Below are 17517 nucleotides of genomic sequence, written 5' to 3'. Positions count from 1 at the left end.
ATTGGTCGTGTGCAGTACAGTGTGTGGCTATGACAGGTCTGGGTTGGGATGTCGGGGGAACTGATGCTTTTGTTTATGTTATTATGATGGTTAGTGACCCTTGATGTGTTTGTTTTGTTTGCAGGAGAGGAGGATGAGACAATGATGGTGCCACCACGACGGTGTACAAGAACACCACCTGAGGCGGCAGCAGTGTGATATTGGTGGCTGTGGTGGTGGCGGCGGCGGTGGTGGTGGTGGAGTGGTGGAGTGGTGTTGGTGGTGGTGTCTCTCCCCCCCCACACCCCCACACACACACGCTGTGCTCGCCGTAACCAAGTGAATGTTTAGGAAACACAATGCGTGAGTTTAAAGTAGTGGTGCTGGGGTCGGGCGGGGTGGGGAAGTCGGCCCTCACGGTGCAGTTCGTGTCCGGCTGCTTCATGGAGAAGTACGACCCCACCATCGAGGACTTCTACCGCAAGGAGATCGAGGTGGACACGTCGCCGTGCGTGCTGGAGATCCTGGACACGGCGGGCACGGAACAGTTTGCCTCCATGCGTGACTTGTACATCCGCAACGGACAAGGGTTTGTGGTCGTGTACTCGATGACGAACCACCAGACCTTTCAGGATATAAAAGGCATGAAGGACCAGATCACGCGCGTCAAGAACTGTGACCGCGTCCCTATCCTCCTGGTCGCCAACAAGGTAGGTCGCACGCCCCTCGTACTTGCTACCTGTCTGTCTGTCTGTGTGTGACAGATGAAGGCCTTCGTTCGTGCCGTGCCCTGACCTGTCTCAAAAGGGTTCTGGCACAGAGAAGGCCTCATCAGTTGCATGATTTAAGACCTTGTGTAATTAATGTACCTTCCTGACATGTGTATGTTATAAGGATGTAGAGTATGTAAGCCCTAACTTGCGATGTGTGAGTGTCACAAGAGATGATGAAGTGATCATGGAAGAGAGACCAAATATTAGACATTGGAAAATGTATATTTATTGTATTTTATAATTTCCCCGTGACCTCTTTCTGGAAATGCTCCTGGGGTTACTCCGGGGCACCTTTTCCAAGGCTGCGCTACGTCCAGTAGCAGGGATTATATGGACTCCTTTTGAGTGAGAAGCTATTTGACTTGACTGTATCCCACTCCACCCCCTGATACATAGCGAAAGGTGACTTCTCACTCTTTCTATAACCTCTAGCTGGCGGAGTCCGGTAATACCTACCATAAAATGCGCATTCACCGATTTGCAGGACAGATGTTTACCCCAGCACTGTGAAGTCATTCGAGAAGTTCATGTGATGATATTCTGTATACTGGCAGAGCTAATGACCTGATTGCACCTGAGTTATAACAGATTCAGAAGACCTGGTTTGGTACCATATACTGACGACGCCATCAGCCAGAGCACAGCTTGTTAACTTGATTGTTTCTTGCAAGTCCTTATCTTGGTTGACAGATCTCAGCAGAGGTTACGAGATACAAAAGTGTACTAAGCACTGCAGGAGGTTATACAGTGCTTGTTGGAGCTAGAGGCTATGCTGGAAGGAGGATTGGACTCCAGGAGGTTATACAGTGCTTGCTGGAGCTAGAGGCTATGCTGGAAGGAGGATTGGAGAGCGAGATGGACAGGTGGGGTGGTTGGTGCAGGTGTTGTTATGGTCAGAGGAGCGGCTGGGATCAGGTAGCGCCTCGTGGAAAACCTCACCTCTTGTGGTCACACTGGGACCCCGAGCTGCTTCAGGGGAAAGGAATAGTGGCGTTACCATGGCCGGCACTGGCTGGCTGGGTTGGTTGTTGGATAGGACCTCCGGACGGTAAGTATAAGGGATAGTGGTGTTGCCACGGCGGTCAGTGATGGGTTAGTTCAGGATAGGAGTGGGCGCGATGGACAGAGGAAAGTCCCAGTCTGATTTCCTCGTAGAGAGAGAGAGAGAGAGAGAGACTGCAAGTTGAGAGAGAGAGAGAGAGAGAGAGAGAGAGAGAGAGAGAGAGAGAGAGAGAGAGAGAGAGACTGCAAGTTGGATTGTCTTGTTGGTCGGCCATGCTGTTGGGAGCCCGTAGCCCTCAGGTCCACATAGCATCTCCCACACCCTGGCTGGTCTGGTACACTGTGTATAGATACTTGTTCATTGTTAAAGTTCTCGCGTGTGCATACCAGGCTGTTTCTGATGGCAGACGGCAAGGTGTTGTACAGTCATCCCCCCCTGGATGGTTAAGGTGATCTCGTTTTTTGTGTTTATAACACCTCTGTATGTCAGATATTAGAACCACACTAGCAGCTCTTGTGTGTGAAATGAGAAGCAGGGTAAACTGAGGCAGTTTACATGATGGGAAGCTCAGTATACATTACAATAAAAGCATTGTGGGACATTTATCGGCTGAGAAGCATCATGCAGAACACTTCGGGGGTGATTTAATGTAATCAGAGATTACATTATGATAAGCCAAATTTGTTATTAATGTAATTTTCCTGGTGTAGGCGGTTTCCACGTCCCAAGTATTTTATGATCGTGTGTGGAGGCAGATGACATTACGAGACACACAGTAAGGGTGCATGGTATATGCCCCCGCTATCGTCGTAATATTGAGATATTGCAGTGCCTGAAAGGGGATCTGATACTCGAAGCTGAAATATGGCTTGCTTGAGAACAGGAGAGGGCATTCCACCGTAAGCTATTGCATGGAGTGGGGGGAGAGGGCGCGCGAAAGGGTGGGTTTTGTGTGTTCACAGTTTGTTGCAAGTTGTTATGGCTGAGGTCTTCGTAGTTCACAGCCACAGGGCCTTGAATATTGTCGCCAGACGACCGTAAGTAACCCCAGACCAAGTGACGAGATCACCGAAGCCCCTGGTCGTAGTCATGTGTTCGAACGCGCAGGTCCGGCAATGATGATGATGGGCGTGGTCGAGGAGGAGGGATTACCAGTTGGAGGGCGATACAGGAGTAGGAGGAGGAGGAGGAGGAGAGTGGATCAAGAACAGATGTGGGAAAGTGAGATGAATAGGACGGGAGAAAAGAAAGGAAGGGGTGGGCGAGCAAGAACGAGCTGAACGGAACGAGATTAGTGGGACAACGGGAGAGGTTTGGTGAGGGGGAGGAGAGGAGAGGAGGAAGCATGGAGCGGAGTGAGAGTTTGAGGAGGATGTGAGAGGTGAGGAGGCGGAGGAGGTTAAGGTTGAGGTGGGTGAATTGTGTGAAGCAGGTTGGAGGCTGCAAGGCGGGGAGGCTTGGAGCGAGGGTGCATGGGAAAAGGAAGAGGGTGAGGAATGTAGCAGGGTTAGGGACGGGAGTGGGAGGCGAGGGATTGGGATGATGAGGGAGGGGTGGTTATCAAGACTCACGTGCCCGCCCCACTTACCAGCTGGGCTGTTGATTCTGGCCCGACCGATCGTGTGTATCACTCTAGCTCGCGGGCCAGTGTTACGTCTGGCCCGGTACCCCTTATCTCCTGGTGTGATAAAACGTTTTCTTGCCCCTGCGTCATGGACTAGTGCATGCCAGCAAGTCTGCCCAGGATGTTAGGGGGAGGTGGAGCCCCCGGTGTCCTAATCCACACAGATTGGAATACTTCAAATATATTTGACTCGATACTGCTCTACCACAGGACCTAATGTCATTGTTAATGTTGTATGCGTTACTGTGCTAATCACTTGCTGATGAGGGAATGATCCTAAGCTGCCGTCTTGTCTTCCTCCACCCGCTGTGGCCATTTTGATTCGTGCCGTTATCCATGGCAAAATGTAACAGCAACTCATCCTGGCCCTGCCATGCCCTCTCCTGATACACATTGTCGACCATGGTAAGGTTTGATGTCCAGGGACCTTGAATGGTCGTATTGTTACGTTCGTAGTGTCTTTATATCTGGGGCAGAGACTCACACTGCAGGCTTCATTATCCCGCTGTTGAATTGCCTCACGTGAGGGGCGGGTTATGATGGAGGGCCGACACCTGGTCACCAGTTGTGGCGGAAGGTTCGGGAAAAAAGTCATTACGGACCAGATTAGGAGAGTGGCTTGTGTCACGTTCCTTTGTAACGAGCCAGCGTTACGTCGGGCCTTTGGTGTGACTGGCAGAAGGAAGCTTAAGTTCCATGTGTGAGATTTGTGCCCTATTTGTACTCATCAAGGCTCTGGAAAGGTGTTCATCTTGTTCTCCCATTGGCCGCACCGTTGAAAAGCCTCACTCGCCCAGGCTCTGTCCTGGCCACAGTCGACCGTGCACGTATACTCACACGCGACCGGTTCCAATGGTCTACACTGGGCCGAGGTGCAGCTCAATATCAAGTCTCACTCGGCCAAGTTACTGCGAATCCGTCCACGTGTTGGGCTGCCTGCTTGAGGTTATCCCTAGTTGAGGCATGTGTCCTGTGCCTGTGACACTTAGAAAGTGGTATTACCTATGGAAGATTTGTCCACTCGTCTAATCAGAAGATTTATGAATATTCATGGTTTACTCCAGTGTGTACTGAGGTCGCTTCGCACTTATGTAGACTAGTAATGTGATGGATGTAAACTACGTATGTGGCACATGTGTAGACTAGTAACGTGATGGATGCAAACTACGTACGTGGCATATATGTAGACTGGTAAAATGATGCGTGTAAACTCCGTATGTGGCTTATATGTAAACTAGTAACACGATGGGTGTAAACTACGTATGTGGCATATATGTAGACGAGTAACATGATGGGTGTAAATTACGTATGTGGCACATGTGTAGACTAGTAACATGATGGGTGTAAACTACAAAGACTGGGCAGGAACATTGATGTGAAGAATATCGTGAAAGGAATGGAGTGTCATTGGGGTGTGACAAGGCTTGCTGACCCATTTATGTCGCCGGTTGATCCATGGAGAACTACGTATGACAGTCATGTAGATTCTGGGAGGGGATTATTCCCCCACACCCCACTGTAAGTCGTCACGTATCGCGTTGGTGTGACGCTGTCCTCGACGTATCGCGCCGTCACTGAGGTGACCCGTGCGCGCTTATCATGGGCTTTCCGTAACATTCCTTCGCCTCAACGTGCGCAGAACCGTGCTGCGCGTCCGGTTATTGCAGTGTCTCCTCTGATCTGGTCAAGGCCCAGGGGAAGCCCTGAGTTTGCTCATTACGAAAGATTTATTATTGCTAAGTATGAAGGATAAATATTTGGGTTTTGAGTGTATTCTTGTATTCGATTTTGGTGTATTTGTGTGTTTTTCCTGGTCCGTATCTGTATTGTGTCACCGACCATAGGAGGACATACTTTTTTCCTCAGCTAGGACCATAACTTACACTAGTTCATGGGTTCAGTTTTACGATAGATGGTCCTCTAGGGAGCAGTTGTACGATAGTTGGGGAGCAGTGATACGATAGATGGTCCTCTGGGTAGCAGTGATACGATAGGTGGTCCTCTAGGGAGCAGTGATACGATAGATGGCCCTCTAGGGAGCAGTGATACGATAGATGGCCCTCTAGGGAGCAGTGATACGATAGGTGGTCCTCTGGGTAGCATTGATACGATAGATGGCCCTCTAGGGAGCAGTGATACGATAGATGGCCCTCTAGGGAGCAGTTGTACGATAGTTGGGTAGTGGTACGACAGCCGGTTCTCAGGAGAGCAGTGGTACGATAATTGAGGAGCAGCTGTACGATAGTTGGGGAGTAGTGGCACGACAGACGGTCCTCAGGAGGAGCAGTGGTACGATAGTTTGGTAGCAGTGGTACGACAGCTGGTCCACTAGAGAGAAGCTTGGGCTGGGGAGATCCTCGTGCGGGTTGCCGGCTAGTGGTATCTGGTGGCTCATGTATCATGCTGAAGAGTTAACCAGACAGAAGAAATAATCGGGTTGGGTCGTGTGGTACGGCGGTGCACGGTGCTGGCCAGCACGGAGGTACGATCGTGTGGTACGGCGGTGCACGGTGCTGGCCAGTACGGAGGTACGATCGTGTGGTACGGCGGTGCACGGTGCTGGCCAGTACGGAGGTACGATGTGTGGTACGGCGGTGCACGGTGCTGGCCAGCACGGAGGTACGATCGTGTGGTACGGCGGTGCACGGTGCTGGCCAGCACGGAGGTACGATCGTGTGGTACGGCGGTGCACGGTGCTGGCCAGTACGGAGGTACGATCGTGTGGTACGGCGGTGCACGGTGCTGGCCAGTACGGAGGTACGATCGTGTGGTACGGCGGTGCACGGTGCTGGCCAGCACGGAGGTACGATCGTGTGGTACGGCGGTGCACGGTGCTGGCCAGCACGGAGGTACACGATCCTTGAGTACCACAGCACGACCTCACGTAGGGTCATGATAGCCCGGTCTTTTGACCTTCCCCCGAAGGTCAGGTCAAAGCTCAGGTCATACCCTGGGGTCGTAAAGACGTGGTTAAGAGGTGAAGATATACCACCCGGATAAATGTATCATACCTAGATAACATACCCAGACATCATACGTTGGTATCATACCCAGATGTTATACTCAGGTATCACGAACGTCATATCACATTACGTAAGGTTGTGGTCCCTCATAGGGCTTCTAGGAATGACGTAATCTTACAACGAAATGTATCGAGTTGTGAGTAACATACTTGACCTGGTTACTGATAATGTATTTATGTGGAGGAATTATACATAGGGAGTGGAAGCCAAGTGGTGGGGTGTTGGGCTGGCCTGGCCACGGTGTGTGACCATAGGGAGGAGGAGAGTCCAGCTGTACCGGGGTGGACAAAAGCCTTGAGCTGATTTGTGGTCGGCCCAGGACCTGTGGTGACGGTCAGTGGAGGGGTCCGGGTGGACTGCATGTCTCTGTGGGGAGGTGTGAAGACAGCTTCACACCTCCCTGACGAGCCCCCTCCCTCCCCACCTCCCTGTGTGTCTGTCTGTCATTGTCTCTCCCTCTCTATGTGTGGAGGAAGGTGAGGTGTGAGGGAGGGGAGTGTAGGGCGGGTGGTCTTGTGAGTGAGGTGAGCGGGGGAGGGCGGGCGGATGGTCAACGGGATCTTGTTCAGAGAGGTGCTATCATGGGCCGGCGGCTCCTCTCCACCCAACCCTGGCTGCTGGGGCGGCGGGTGGAGGAGGGGGCACTTGTGTAAATATCACAGGTGTGCCCCAACCCTCAGACACCAGATCCTGGGTGAGCGTTATCCTGCTAACAATAGACGTACCTCACTGTACTGTTACCCCTGATCGGTAGGTTATCTGTGCTCACCAGCTTAGCAAGGTATGCGGTGCTCCCCAGTAGAGCAAGGTACTTCATGATGACGCCGCCAACTTGGTATAGAACCGTTACTCTGTCCTGTTGAGTCTGTGTCATCTTTCGCTGTACTCTGACGGGAGTTAGTTGGATTACGTGTCTGCAAGCACCTTGCAAGTAAAAGGCAGAGGTACGCCGGACCTGTGTGTGGTGTCTGCAGGCTGTCCGGGAGTTGATGGATCATGTAGTATATTGTACGAAGGCGAGCCAGTGACTGTGTGGTGGCACTACCCAAAGTGATGCTCACAGAGCTCACTTAAAGATATGTTTCGTGTCTTCGTAAGACAATCGTGTGTTTGCACAGTAAATAATTCTTATAAGCACACAAGGAGAGAGCACCTTAGACATCCGGGGCCCAAGCTTACACAACACATCACCAGTGGACATCAGAAACACTCTATGTTGCACGGTCATTTCATTGCATTTGTTATGATGGTACAGGCTCTGAGCTCTCTCACTTATATCCTCACTGTGTCATGTATCTTAATGTAAACCAAACTCCTTTTTCATTTGGTTTACTGGCTGAGGGCTATTTGGTGCTTCCAACCCTCACAAAAACTCACATGATAGTCTCTGTGAACGTTGCAGTATGAGGAGTATTGACGGTATGGGAAGGACCTGGCTTGCTTTTGACAGATATCGAGAGATGATTGTGTGAAAATTGTACATGTGATTTTTGACTGAACAGTTCTTGACTGTGTTCATATGTAGATTAGGGAGAACCTGTTATCGTTGGTAATGTGGGAAACTCCCTCTCAAATGTCATCCGTATTGTGAAGAGGGTTTAAATGTAATCCTTTGGGGAAGAGGGTTGAAGTGTAATCCTTCCGTGAAGAGGGTTGAAATGTAGTCCTTATGATGAAGAGGGTTGACATGTAATCCTTTAGTGAAGAGGGGTTGCAATGTAATCCTTTAGTGTAGAGGGTTGAAATATAATTCTAGTGACGAGGGTTTGCACACGGATTACATCCACGGTTTCCTGTCATCCAGTGCTGGGAATCGAACCAGTGGCAAGATGATGTGAAACTACCAGCATATGAACCAGGTCCTTCCGACTGGCCACTAATACTAACCACACTACCTTGATTGGAGATAAGCTTAAGCTGCGGTTGGAGAGAAAATTGAGCGATACAGAACGCGGGACAGATGCTGACGTCACATTACGTATGTGTAGCGTCAAAGAAGATGGAGTAATACACTTTATCTCATCGAGCACAACACAGCAGCAAGTCAGAGCTAAAAAAAAAAGATGGTAGGCAGGATTCTACGAACTATCAGCAAGGCGGGTTTTCAGGGCAGTGCCGTAATGCTGTCACGAACGGATGCTCTGAAGTCGTAACGTTACCTTTTCAGGTTTTTAAGGTGGACGACATTTCAGTGTTCGTCAGCTGAGTCCTTTCACAGGCACATTTTATATTGTTGGAAGGAAAGAACAGACACGAAAACCTTGTTCTAATTTTGACCTGGGAAGTCGTGGAAAGGCACGATTCCCAGTCTACACTGGAAAATAGTCCCTTACTGGCAAATCAGCCGTGGAATCTTCTGTAAGATATTGCTACTAGTGTAGAAAGATCGAGTAAGTTTTATAAGAATACAATTTTAAGCAGTTGGGATCCAGAATTTCCCTAGTACTTGAACTATAGCAGTTAGGAATTCTGAATTGTGTGCTGCGGAAGCTTAAAAGGAGATTAGACAAGTATGCACAAAGTGTTCCATACCAGACAGGATACGGTGATGACGTGGGCCTCCTGAGTGGAGGAACAACACACCAGCACGGCGCCAGTCCGAGCTGTGGGGGTAGAGAAGCCACGGGAACCATCCCAGAGTCACCCAGACACACCCAAGATGGGAAGAAAGGTACTGGCAACAGTGTGAATCATAACTGGGAACTTCCCTTTTTGCTGGTATGACGCACATCTGTTGGAAGGGAAGTATGAAGATTGCGACGAGCTGGCTGACAGCAGATGATGGAATACACAGGAGGATTAGTTTGTTTAATGGTTGACATGACATTTTATATATATATATATATATATATATATATATATATATATATATATATATATATATATATATATATATATATATAAGATAACCCTCTTTGACACGCCATACGGAAATCACGACTGAATTGATGTATAGTCAGGTAGTATGTCATGTGGGCCACGAGGAGACTACGTGCGTCGCAAAGATCATAGAATTTGTTCAGTAAACTTTGGAAGTGATCTGGTACAGTAGAAGAAAACAAGCCATGAGCTGTCTCTTGTACATTAAGGAAGCAGTGATGTACAGAACACCTGGAGAGATTTACCAGAGAACCACTGTGACCGCGCACCAGACACGTACCAGTGAGGAAGTATGGAAGGGTTCCACCTGGAGGGAGAGTGGAGCTTTTATGTATGGTGATAACTCGCACAGTGATTCTCCCCCGTCCCTGGGGTGAAGGGGGGGGGGGGGAAGAAAGAATGTTGCCCATGTCTTCCCTGAGTGTTGTAGAAGGCGGCTTCGAAGGGCGGGAACGAGTGGCTGGAAATCCTTCCTTCCTGTATTACTTTGCAAAAGACAGAACAGAGCAAGGAGCCAAGTGAGACTTTTTCCCTCTGTCTCTGTCATCTGGTTTTGACGCTACGTCGCTCACGCGGGTAATGGCGAGCAGGTATGAAAAAAATGAGTCTCAGAAGTTCTCATATGGCCACACACCACTCATCGAGGGAAAACTAATGACCATATTTGATTTGTGCAGCCATTATCAGTGTCTGTATTGTGCCCGTCATGCTCTTCCTGTGAGTGAGGACTGTAGGTCACAAAAGGGTCTTTGTTAAACCCCAGTGGCCAGATAATTATTACGTAGCCGAGGAAGTGGAAGACTTAGTTCATTGCGTAATCGTACAGTAGATTAATGTAGTAGAATAAAAATTTGGTATTGATTTACAGTTTCAGATGTCACGATGTTTATGTGTCGTGCCATTTCTTGCAGGGCTTGTTTGGGCCAACCCTTAAAAGATTCTACGTTTGCACCGTTTTTAAGACATATGTGACCATATCCCCAGCCACATACTTTAGAGTTAGCATAAGTAACATCTGTATAGGCTATAGACTTCAGAAACCCGGGAAGAAGAGGAAATGCCAAGAGCCATTGAAGAACCGTATATTCCTATGTTAAAGTGAAGGATCTTGTATACGGTTGACCAGTAATAGCAGAAGATGAGACGTAAATATTATGGTGAGAAGGCAAGTGAGGAGGTATCTGTGCAGTTGTATGAAAATGCATAGTTGCAGATTGTGCAAAGGTTGTTCTCATTGTGCAATGACCCAAGAATGGAAGCTAATGGTAACTGCTGAAATCAGCCGCATCTTATTCCCAGGAGGGCAGACGGCAGAGATTGCTTGGTGTATACACTATATAGTGTACCTTCCCCAGGTATTCCTCTACCCGCACACCCTGGGCTGAGCCAAGGCTGCTGAGTTGGGTCGTTGGTCAACAAAGCTGTAGGAAGCCAAGGCACATCTTCAGTTTACTCTATGAGATTATTCAGTACTGGAACTGTTGGTGTGGAAAACTGTCAGGGAGCATCAGTTAAAAGGCAGAGGTTCCCGAGAGGGGCAATGATGTAAACAAGGGAGACGCGAGGCTGTGTGTTGTACCTCCAGATACTAGACGAGTTGGAACAATCCCTTTTAAGTATTTCTTCGCCTTTGCAAAATGCATATCAACTGTCTCATACAATTGATGCACTAAGATAGGAAGACGGCACATACTCACATGTAAGATGAGTGACCAGCTAAATAGGAATCAGTGTTCAGTGAGCCAAGTCACCGTAAAGGTAACTAAACGACTTCCTCCAGATGTTCCCGTGTTACACACAGCAAGTGAAGATGTTTAGAAAAAAAAAAAAAAATGCACTGGACAGATAAACGCCATGTCTCGGAAGAGCAGTGTTTTGAAAGACCTCGAGATAAAATGTCACATGACCTTTTACTTCAGCGAACACAACAGACACAGTAAAGAAACAGCTGCGTTCTCGAAAAAGTTGACTGGATGGCAAGGTACCCTCAAGACACTGGAATACTGTTGTGGGCCAACACCATCGTTACCGGCAGGCGACGTTGCTGTTGTGTGCGAAGATTTTTCCACAACCCTCGTGGCCGTCGTTTGAAACCTGAACTAATGGGAAGGACTGAAAAACGTAAGAGGCTGTACTCTTTAGAGAGCAGTAGCTCTATCGTAAATTGTAAAATTCCTGGAAGGCTTTTGTAGCCAGTGTTCGCATTCACTTCCTCGCTGGCACAGCTTACATTGGAAGACTTAAATGTTATCATTCAGATTGAAAGATGCTAAAAGTATTATTGTTAAAATGTAAGTATTTAGGGCGCAGAATTCTTCAGAACTACCGGCAACCAGGGGTGGGCCGTTTTGATAACTGTTTCTTTCCCTACACCTCGAAGCTTTGGAAGTCTCTACCTTCTCATGTTTTTCCCAATAACTATGACCTGCCGCACATTTTAAAAGACAGGTTTTTCACTTCCTCCAAAATTCGTAAATCCTTTCCCTTGTCTCTTCTTTTCCTCCTCTATAATCCTTCAAAGTAAAAAGAAAAAAAATGCAAACGCAACTTGGGAGAATCAAAGACTGGCGTGGACGAATGTTTACAAAGTGTATTGATGATTTGATTGTATCTGGACTACTACCCATCCTGAGGCCAACGACGCAAGAAAAGATATGAATGCAACAAAGAAAGGTACAGTGATTGGCATATGATGGATGAATTATATAACAAATTACATTATGGCTGAATTGTTCACGACAGGCAAAGTTACGTGGGTAAAGCTGCGATGTGAATGGAATACGTACACATACTACAGTATAGTGTATGGTGGGAATTATCTCTGGACTCACCGAGTTTCCAGCAGTCCAGGACATGGTGTGGCTGTGTGTACATCTGGTGGTGGTGATGTTTACATCTTGTGTGTTCAGTATCAGCGGGAGGAACACAGTCATATGGGCTCCTGTAGCCTAGCTTAGTCTTAGCCATATGCAGCCTAGCCAGAGCTGGGCCACACTGACATCCAGGAGCCTGTTGGCCCCCCCTCTCTGGAACCATACACGTGGCATTCTTAACATTATGATTTGAGACAGTTTGCCTAGTTTCTGTTTCCATCAAGTTTTTCTTATTTTCTTTGAGTTCTTTCTCGATGAATGTTTTAATGCTGCATGCAAGTAGACTTTAATTATGTTCACCTCCCTCCTTCTGTGCACTTGGAGCCTAATCTGTGAAGAATCCAGAGAAACTGCAACACTTGATTTTAACTCAGGTAGGGTTTGGTGGGCATGTCTAGACCCACCATTCGCAGCGGCCTCCAACAGCCTGGTTGAACAGAGGAGCACCACCACAGCCTTGTCTCGGACCCGAGAGTTGGGCTAGAAGACCTCAGAAACCATCTTTAGGTAGGGCGTGGCTGCTGCTGCTGCTGCTGCACAGCCCGCTGCAGTGGGTGGGTCGACCTGAGTGGCCTTGACCTCAGATGGTGTTGACAGAGTGACCTGAGGGGCTCTCAGTGTTGTATGTTTCAGCACCCAACCCAGCTGGGACGGCAGCAACCTTACATGTCTTGCATAAGGCAATGCAGTCTTGGGAGGAATGAAGCCTGTCTAGAGTCTAGTTGGATCTAGATGCTTGAATATCTTAGTTAATGGTGTTACTAGTGGAGTGTTCCAGGGATATCCGTCTTGGGATGTTAAGACTTATATCGTCCCTAGGGACATGACTGGGATATAGCCACCACACTTCTGATCCAGAATAGTTCATTCTCGATCGTATGGTCCTTCGTGGTGTGGTGGTTAGCGTTCCTGACCGTGACGCATTCACGGGCCGCCCAGGGTCGAGCCCGCATAGGCTTCAATCCTGGTTGCGGCAGTCGGTCCACAGTCGACCCAGCTGTTCATCCACCCTTGGATGTTGGTCTATAAAATGGTTATCTGGCTCAGGCTACAGTACATCCATGCATATAGCGTTAATGAGATGGCCTTGATCAGGGCCTCAGTTGCCCGTATCGTCTCGCTAACATAGATAAACAAAGACGCAAGTGACATTGCCATGTTTTCCCCAAGTTAAATGAAACTCGGAGGCCGACTTTTAAGTGCGAACATTTGCTGCGGTACTACTTTTATAAGTCATGTTTGGCGTACACTTATATTTTACGTCGTGGTATACCGGCCTTCAGTGGGGTGATGTCAGAGGTGTGTGTGTATGTGTGTGTGTGTGTGTGTGTGTGTGTGTGTGTGTGTGTGTGTGTGTGCTGTGGGGAGGGGATGGAGCCAGCTGTGGTGGCAGTGTGGTAGTGTGTGTGTGTGTGTGTGTGTGTGTGTGTGTGTGTGTGTGTGTGCTTGTGTGTGTGTGTGTTGTGGGGAGGGGATGGAGCCAGCTGTGGTGGCAGTGTGGTAGCGCGCGTATGTTTCAACCGTCTCGTGTCATCCCCAGATTGGTCTTGATGCCTACACCCACAGCAGCGCAGTCCTCTACCACCGGGTGTGTGTGTGTGTGTGTGTGTGTGTATGTGTGTGTGTGTTTGTGTGTGTGCCGTCAGAACCTGTACTTGGCATCTCAGAAGATGATCTCGCCCTCTGGTTTGTTTTCACAACACTTGACTGTGCTTCCCATGCATTATTTCCCCCTTCTCCTCGCCTCACTCCTCCCCCTCATTATCCTCATTTTCATATTTCCCCCTCTGGCTTATATAAGCCTCGATGTGCACTCCATTCAGCGAGAATAAAAGAAAACCCATTTTAAACTCTCATCTTGGTTGACATTGTTACGGCATGACGCTCTTTAAACTCGCATCTCAGTTGACATTGTTACGGTCGGATCTCCTGGGCGTTGTTTCTTGTGTCGTGTTGAGGCAGAACATTACCATCAGACCCGCTGCTGTGTCATCCGGGTGTCATGTACCAGTCGGGATGAGCTGAGCCCTGAAGGTGCTCTTCTCGTGGGTCCTCCTCTTGCTGCTGCTGGGGGCATCGCTTGACAAATTGGCGTAAGAGACTGTTGGAGCCAACCTGCGGGTGGGCAGTTGTTCAGTGGGTCTGGCGTGTCTCCCCGGCTTCATGGTATGTCCTGGACCTAGCAACTCTAAGCTGATGTCCTGTTATGATGATGATGATGATGATGATGATGATGATGATAACGAGTGATTATGAAATTCAGTGCAGCCAAGGCTGAAAATAGACATAAAAAGAACCGGCAGTAATGAATGAAGTTATAAAAAGAACGTGTTTAACAGACTGTTTTCACAAAAGTGGAGGTCGTTGCACAGCCTGCTGATTATTTAGGTTCACTCTGTGGCCCGGACGGGACCCATTATTATAGCTATCTGTACGAACTCGTATGGTTTCGGTGCATTTATGTTAAGCACCTATAGCTCGGGGACGAGGGATCGTATGTGCTAGGAGGTGACAGTGGCGAGGATGGTGCACTAGCGTCGTCCCATATTAGATAAGGTTGAGGTCATGATTGGCACGGAGTAGGAAACGTCAGGTTATTGAACTCTTCTTGATCTGTGGTGTACGAGGGGCTAAAGGGAATTGTCCATGCCCTTTTCTGCACCTTTTTAAAGAGTTCCAGTTGTGTAATGGATGGATAAGGGGGAGACCAGGGCTGGGGAGGCACATATTTGTGTAAATCGAGTGAAAGTTGTGTATTCTTGACTTCGGGTGAAGAGAGTCGTATTGTCTTGAGTTTACGAGGAATGTCGAGCCGGTAGCTGGAGTGTTTGATGGTGGGTCTGACGTGTTCCTCTCTGCTTAGTTTATTGTCCCGAGTGACACTGATATTCCTGTTGGACTGAGCATGATGGAGAGGGAGCGTGAGACAGATCTGGACAGGGAAGGTTGGAGGCGATGCTCTTGTGGATGAATGAGGGCTTGGGTTTGGCTGATGGTGACGTGGTGTGCCGATGGTCCATTTCCAGAGACTGGAAGTTGATGTTGGTCGCTGGAGCTTTTGTAGGCGTTGATAGCGATGGTAGAGCCGTCGATTTACTTCCGTAGGGCGGGCACTTCCATGAGCTCATCGCCGATAAGGGTGATAAGGGAGCACAGGGGTCCTGTCTTGGAGGCCCTCCCTGGGACGGCCCCAGGTGAGGTGATGTTAGGTGGGAGCTTACATCCCAAACGATACTTTCCGTGGAAGTTTGCAGGCCAGAGTTGGTGGCTCTGTTGATGATTCTTGTTTGATTAGGTCCAAAGCTTCGGTAAAGTCAGCTAAAGCCACACAGAATTCTCCGTGTTTTTTTCTGTCTTGCGATGGCTAAAAGTCAGGCAAATGACCCAAGCTTTAGGTGGAAGAAGTGTTTATATGACCAGATTGTTATGTGGACGTGGAACGTAAACTGTCAGTTTAAACCCCCGTCAACTACGTACAGATCTTTCGGAGTAAGACAGGGATCATATGTGGACGCCAGTGGGTTGAACTCACTACGAGAGACCTGAAACTTGTTGTTGACTTTAGTATTGGGGCGAACTTTTCGTTTTCTTCTAGTCAGAGTGGTGTGTGTGTGTGTGTGTGTGAACTAGCTTGGCCTGGGATGGTGTGGTTCGCCGCGGCGTGCTAGGTCATGATGTGGTGCATGAGGCTGCTTTCCATATCTTCATCACCATGAGCTTGCCTCGTCCGCCGGTCGCCGTAGATGCATGTGTTTTGACCCTTTCATACTCGCCCACCTGCCCCAGCTCCAGCCTCCTAGGAGTCTGCGTCTACTTTCCAGTCTTCGTCACACAGGAAACATTTAGTGTTTCCCTAGTGTGCAGATAGTCGTGTTGATGCTTGATCGCCTTTTCCCGCGTTGGCGGGGTAGTGCCAGGAACAGACGAAGAAGGCCGATAGACACCCCGGCCTGAGCCTTTGAGGAGGAGGATGAACGCTCCTTCCTTGGCTCCTTCTCTTCCTTCTGTTCCATCTTTTAAGTTGCCTTCTAAGACACGCGGGGAATACGGTGGTAGAATTCTTTCTCCCTACCCCAGGGATATATATATATATATATATATTGTTACGGAACACGTGTGCTTGTGCTCACATGTTCGCGTATATAACGTCTGTGTGTCCTTGTGTATTGATATTTCTTATCAGGACGAGGATTAAGGCCTCCCTCTGAGACGTCCTCGGAGCGTCAGTTCACACCAAGCATTAGGCGTAATACTTTAATTTTAATTTTATTTTATTTTGAAACCAGATGGTCAATTGTCCTTGAGCACCCCGACCCTTCTCCGAGGAGGGGGGGGGAGTAAGTTGTCATCAGCTGCGGAATATTTCGCCACCGTACTGGACATGTCGCTGCAGGCTTACCAGAGGGAGGGTGATCTACGCAGTTTGTGTAACTGTTCCTCCAACCAATCAGAATGTAACTGAAGCTCATAGCCAATCAAAATGTAAGGTTGTATAGCTAGCAGGGAACGCTTATATACCCATGACACCCGCTGAGTCGCGCTCTTTCTAGCCCAGCGAGGTAAGTGGTCCACCCTTGCTGTAAGCCCGTTATAATTATCAGTGTAATGTTATCGAAGAACTGCCATAGAGGAAAGAGAACTCCTGGCTTGAAATCTTATCTGGAATGTTAATTCATGTACAAATGTTATCTTATGTTCAATGTTAACTCTAATGTTCAGTGTTAACGTAATGTTTCATGCTTGATTTATGTGCCTATCTTTGTACACTTGAATTCTTTCATTATAAGTAGATTTAGTGTAATGCTGGTCTTTAATTCAATCCCATAACTTTATTATTGTGTTATCCTGAGTTGTGCAACTTGACAAATCTATAACGTCCTTGCAAGACAAGGAACAGTAGTATTTGTAACATATGTTACTGGCGACCTTGCTTGAATAAGTGTTGAATTCGTAACATATAAATTGGCGACCTTGCCAGGATATTTCTTGCCTTAACGGAATCTCTTTCCTCGATTCATTAATCATGTCGTTGATCAGTGGTGACAATACCGTTCGATCATTAAACTTAGACTTAACGCTTCACCATCAGGACCAGTGTCGTCTCAGTTGGGTAACTTACATCTCGTACCAAAGTTCAGTAAACTTGACGCGGGCAGGCATTCAAAGGGCTACGACGGCAGAGGGAGGACCACTGATTATGTAATCCCACCTGAATCTGCTACCTTGCCGGTAACTCATGAAAGTAAGGGGAAATACTCCAACAGAGTTAAGAGTTGTTTTTATTGTGGCAAGGCTGGGCACCAGGTGAGGGATTGCTGGGCTCGAGAGAAGGAGTCCAGAGACTCTACCTTTTTTTTTAATA

General features: G+C 48.3%; 1 protein-coding gene across 2 annotated transcripts in view; it reads left to right on the top strand.

Moving 5' to 3' along the window:
* Positions 1-17517, top strand: part of Rap2l (Ras-associated protein 2-like) — a 220582-nt gene that overhangs the window by 70149 nt on the left and 132916 nt on the right. For both annotated transcript variants that reach the window (XM_071678826.1, XM_071678827.1), the window contains exon 2: positions 125-689. In XM_071678826.1, coding sequence (XP_071534927.1) covers positions 339-689 — 351 coding nt within the window. In that variant the 5' untranslated portion in view covers positions 125-338. The remainder of the gene's footprint in view (positions 1-124; positions 690-17517) is intronic.

The sequence above is a fragment of the Panulirus ornatus genome, chromosome 28, assembly GCF_036320965.1.
Source record: "Panulirus ornatus isolate Po-2019 chromosome 28, ASM3632096v1, whole genome shotgun sequence".
In the NCBI taxonomy this organism is placed as follows: domain Eukaryota; kingdom Metazoa; phylum Arthropoda; class Malacostraca; order Decapoda; family Palinuridae; genus Panulirus; species Panulirus ornatus.
The sequence above is the reverse complement of the archived record's forward strand: the minus strand, read 5'-3'. Positions and strand labels throughout refer to the sequence as shown.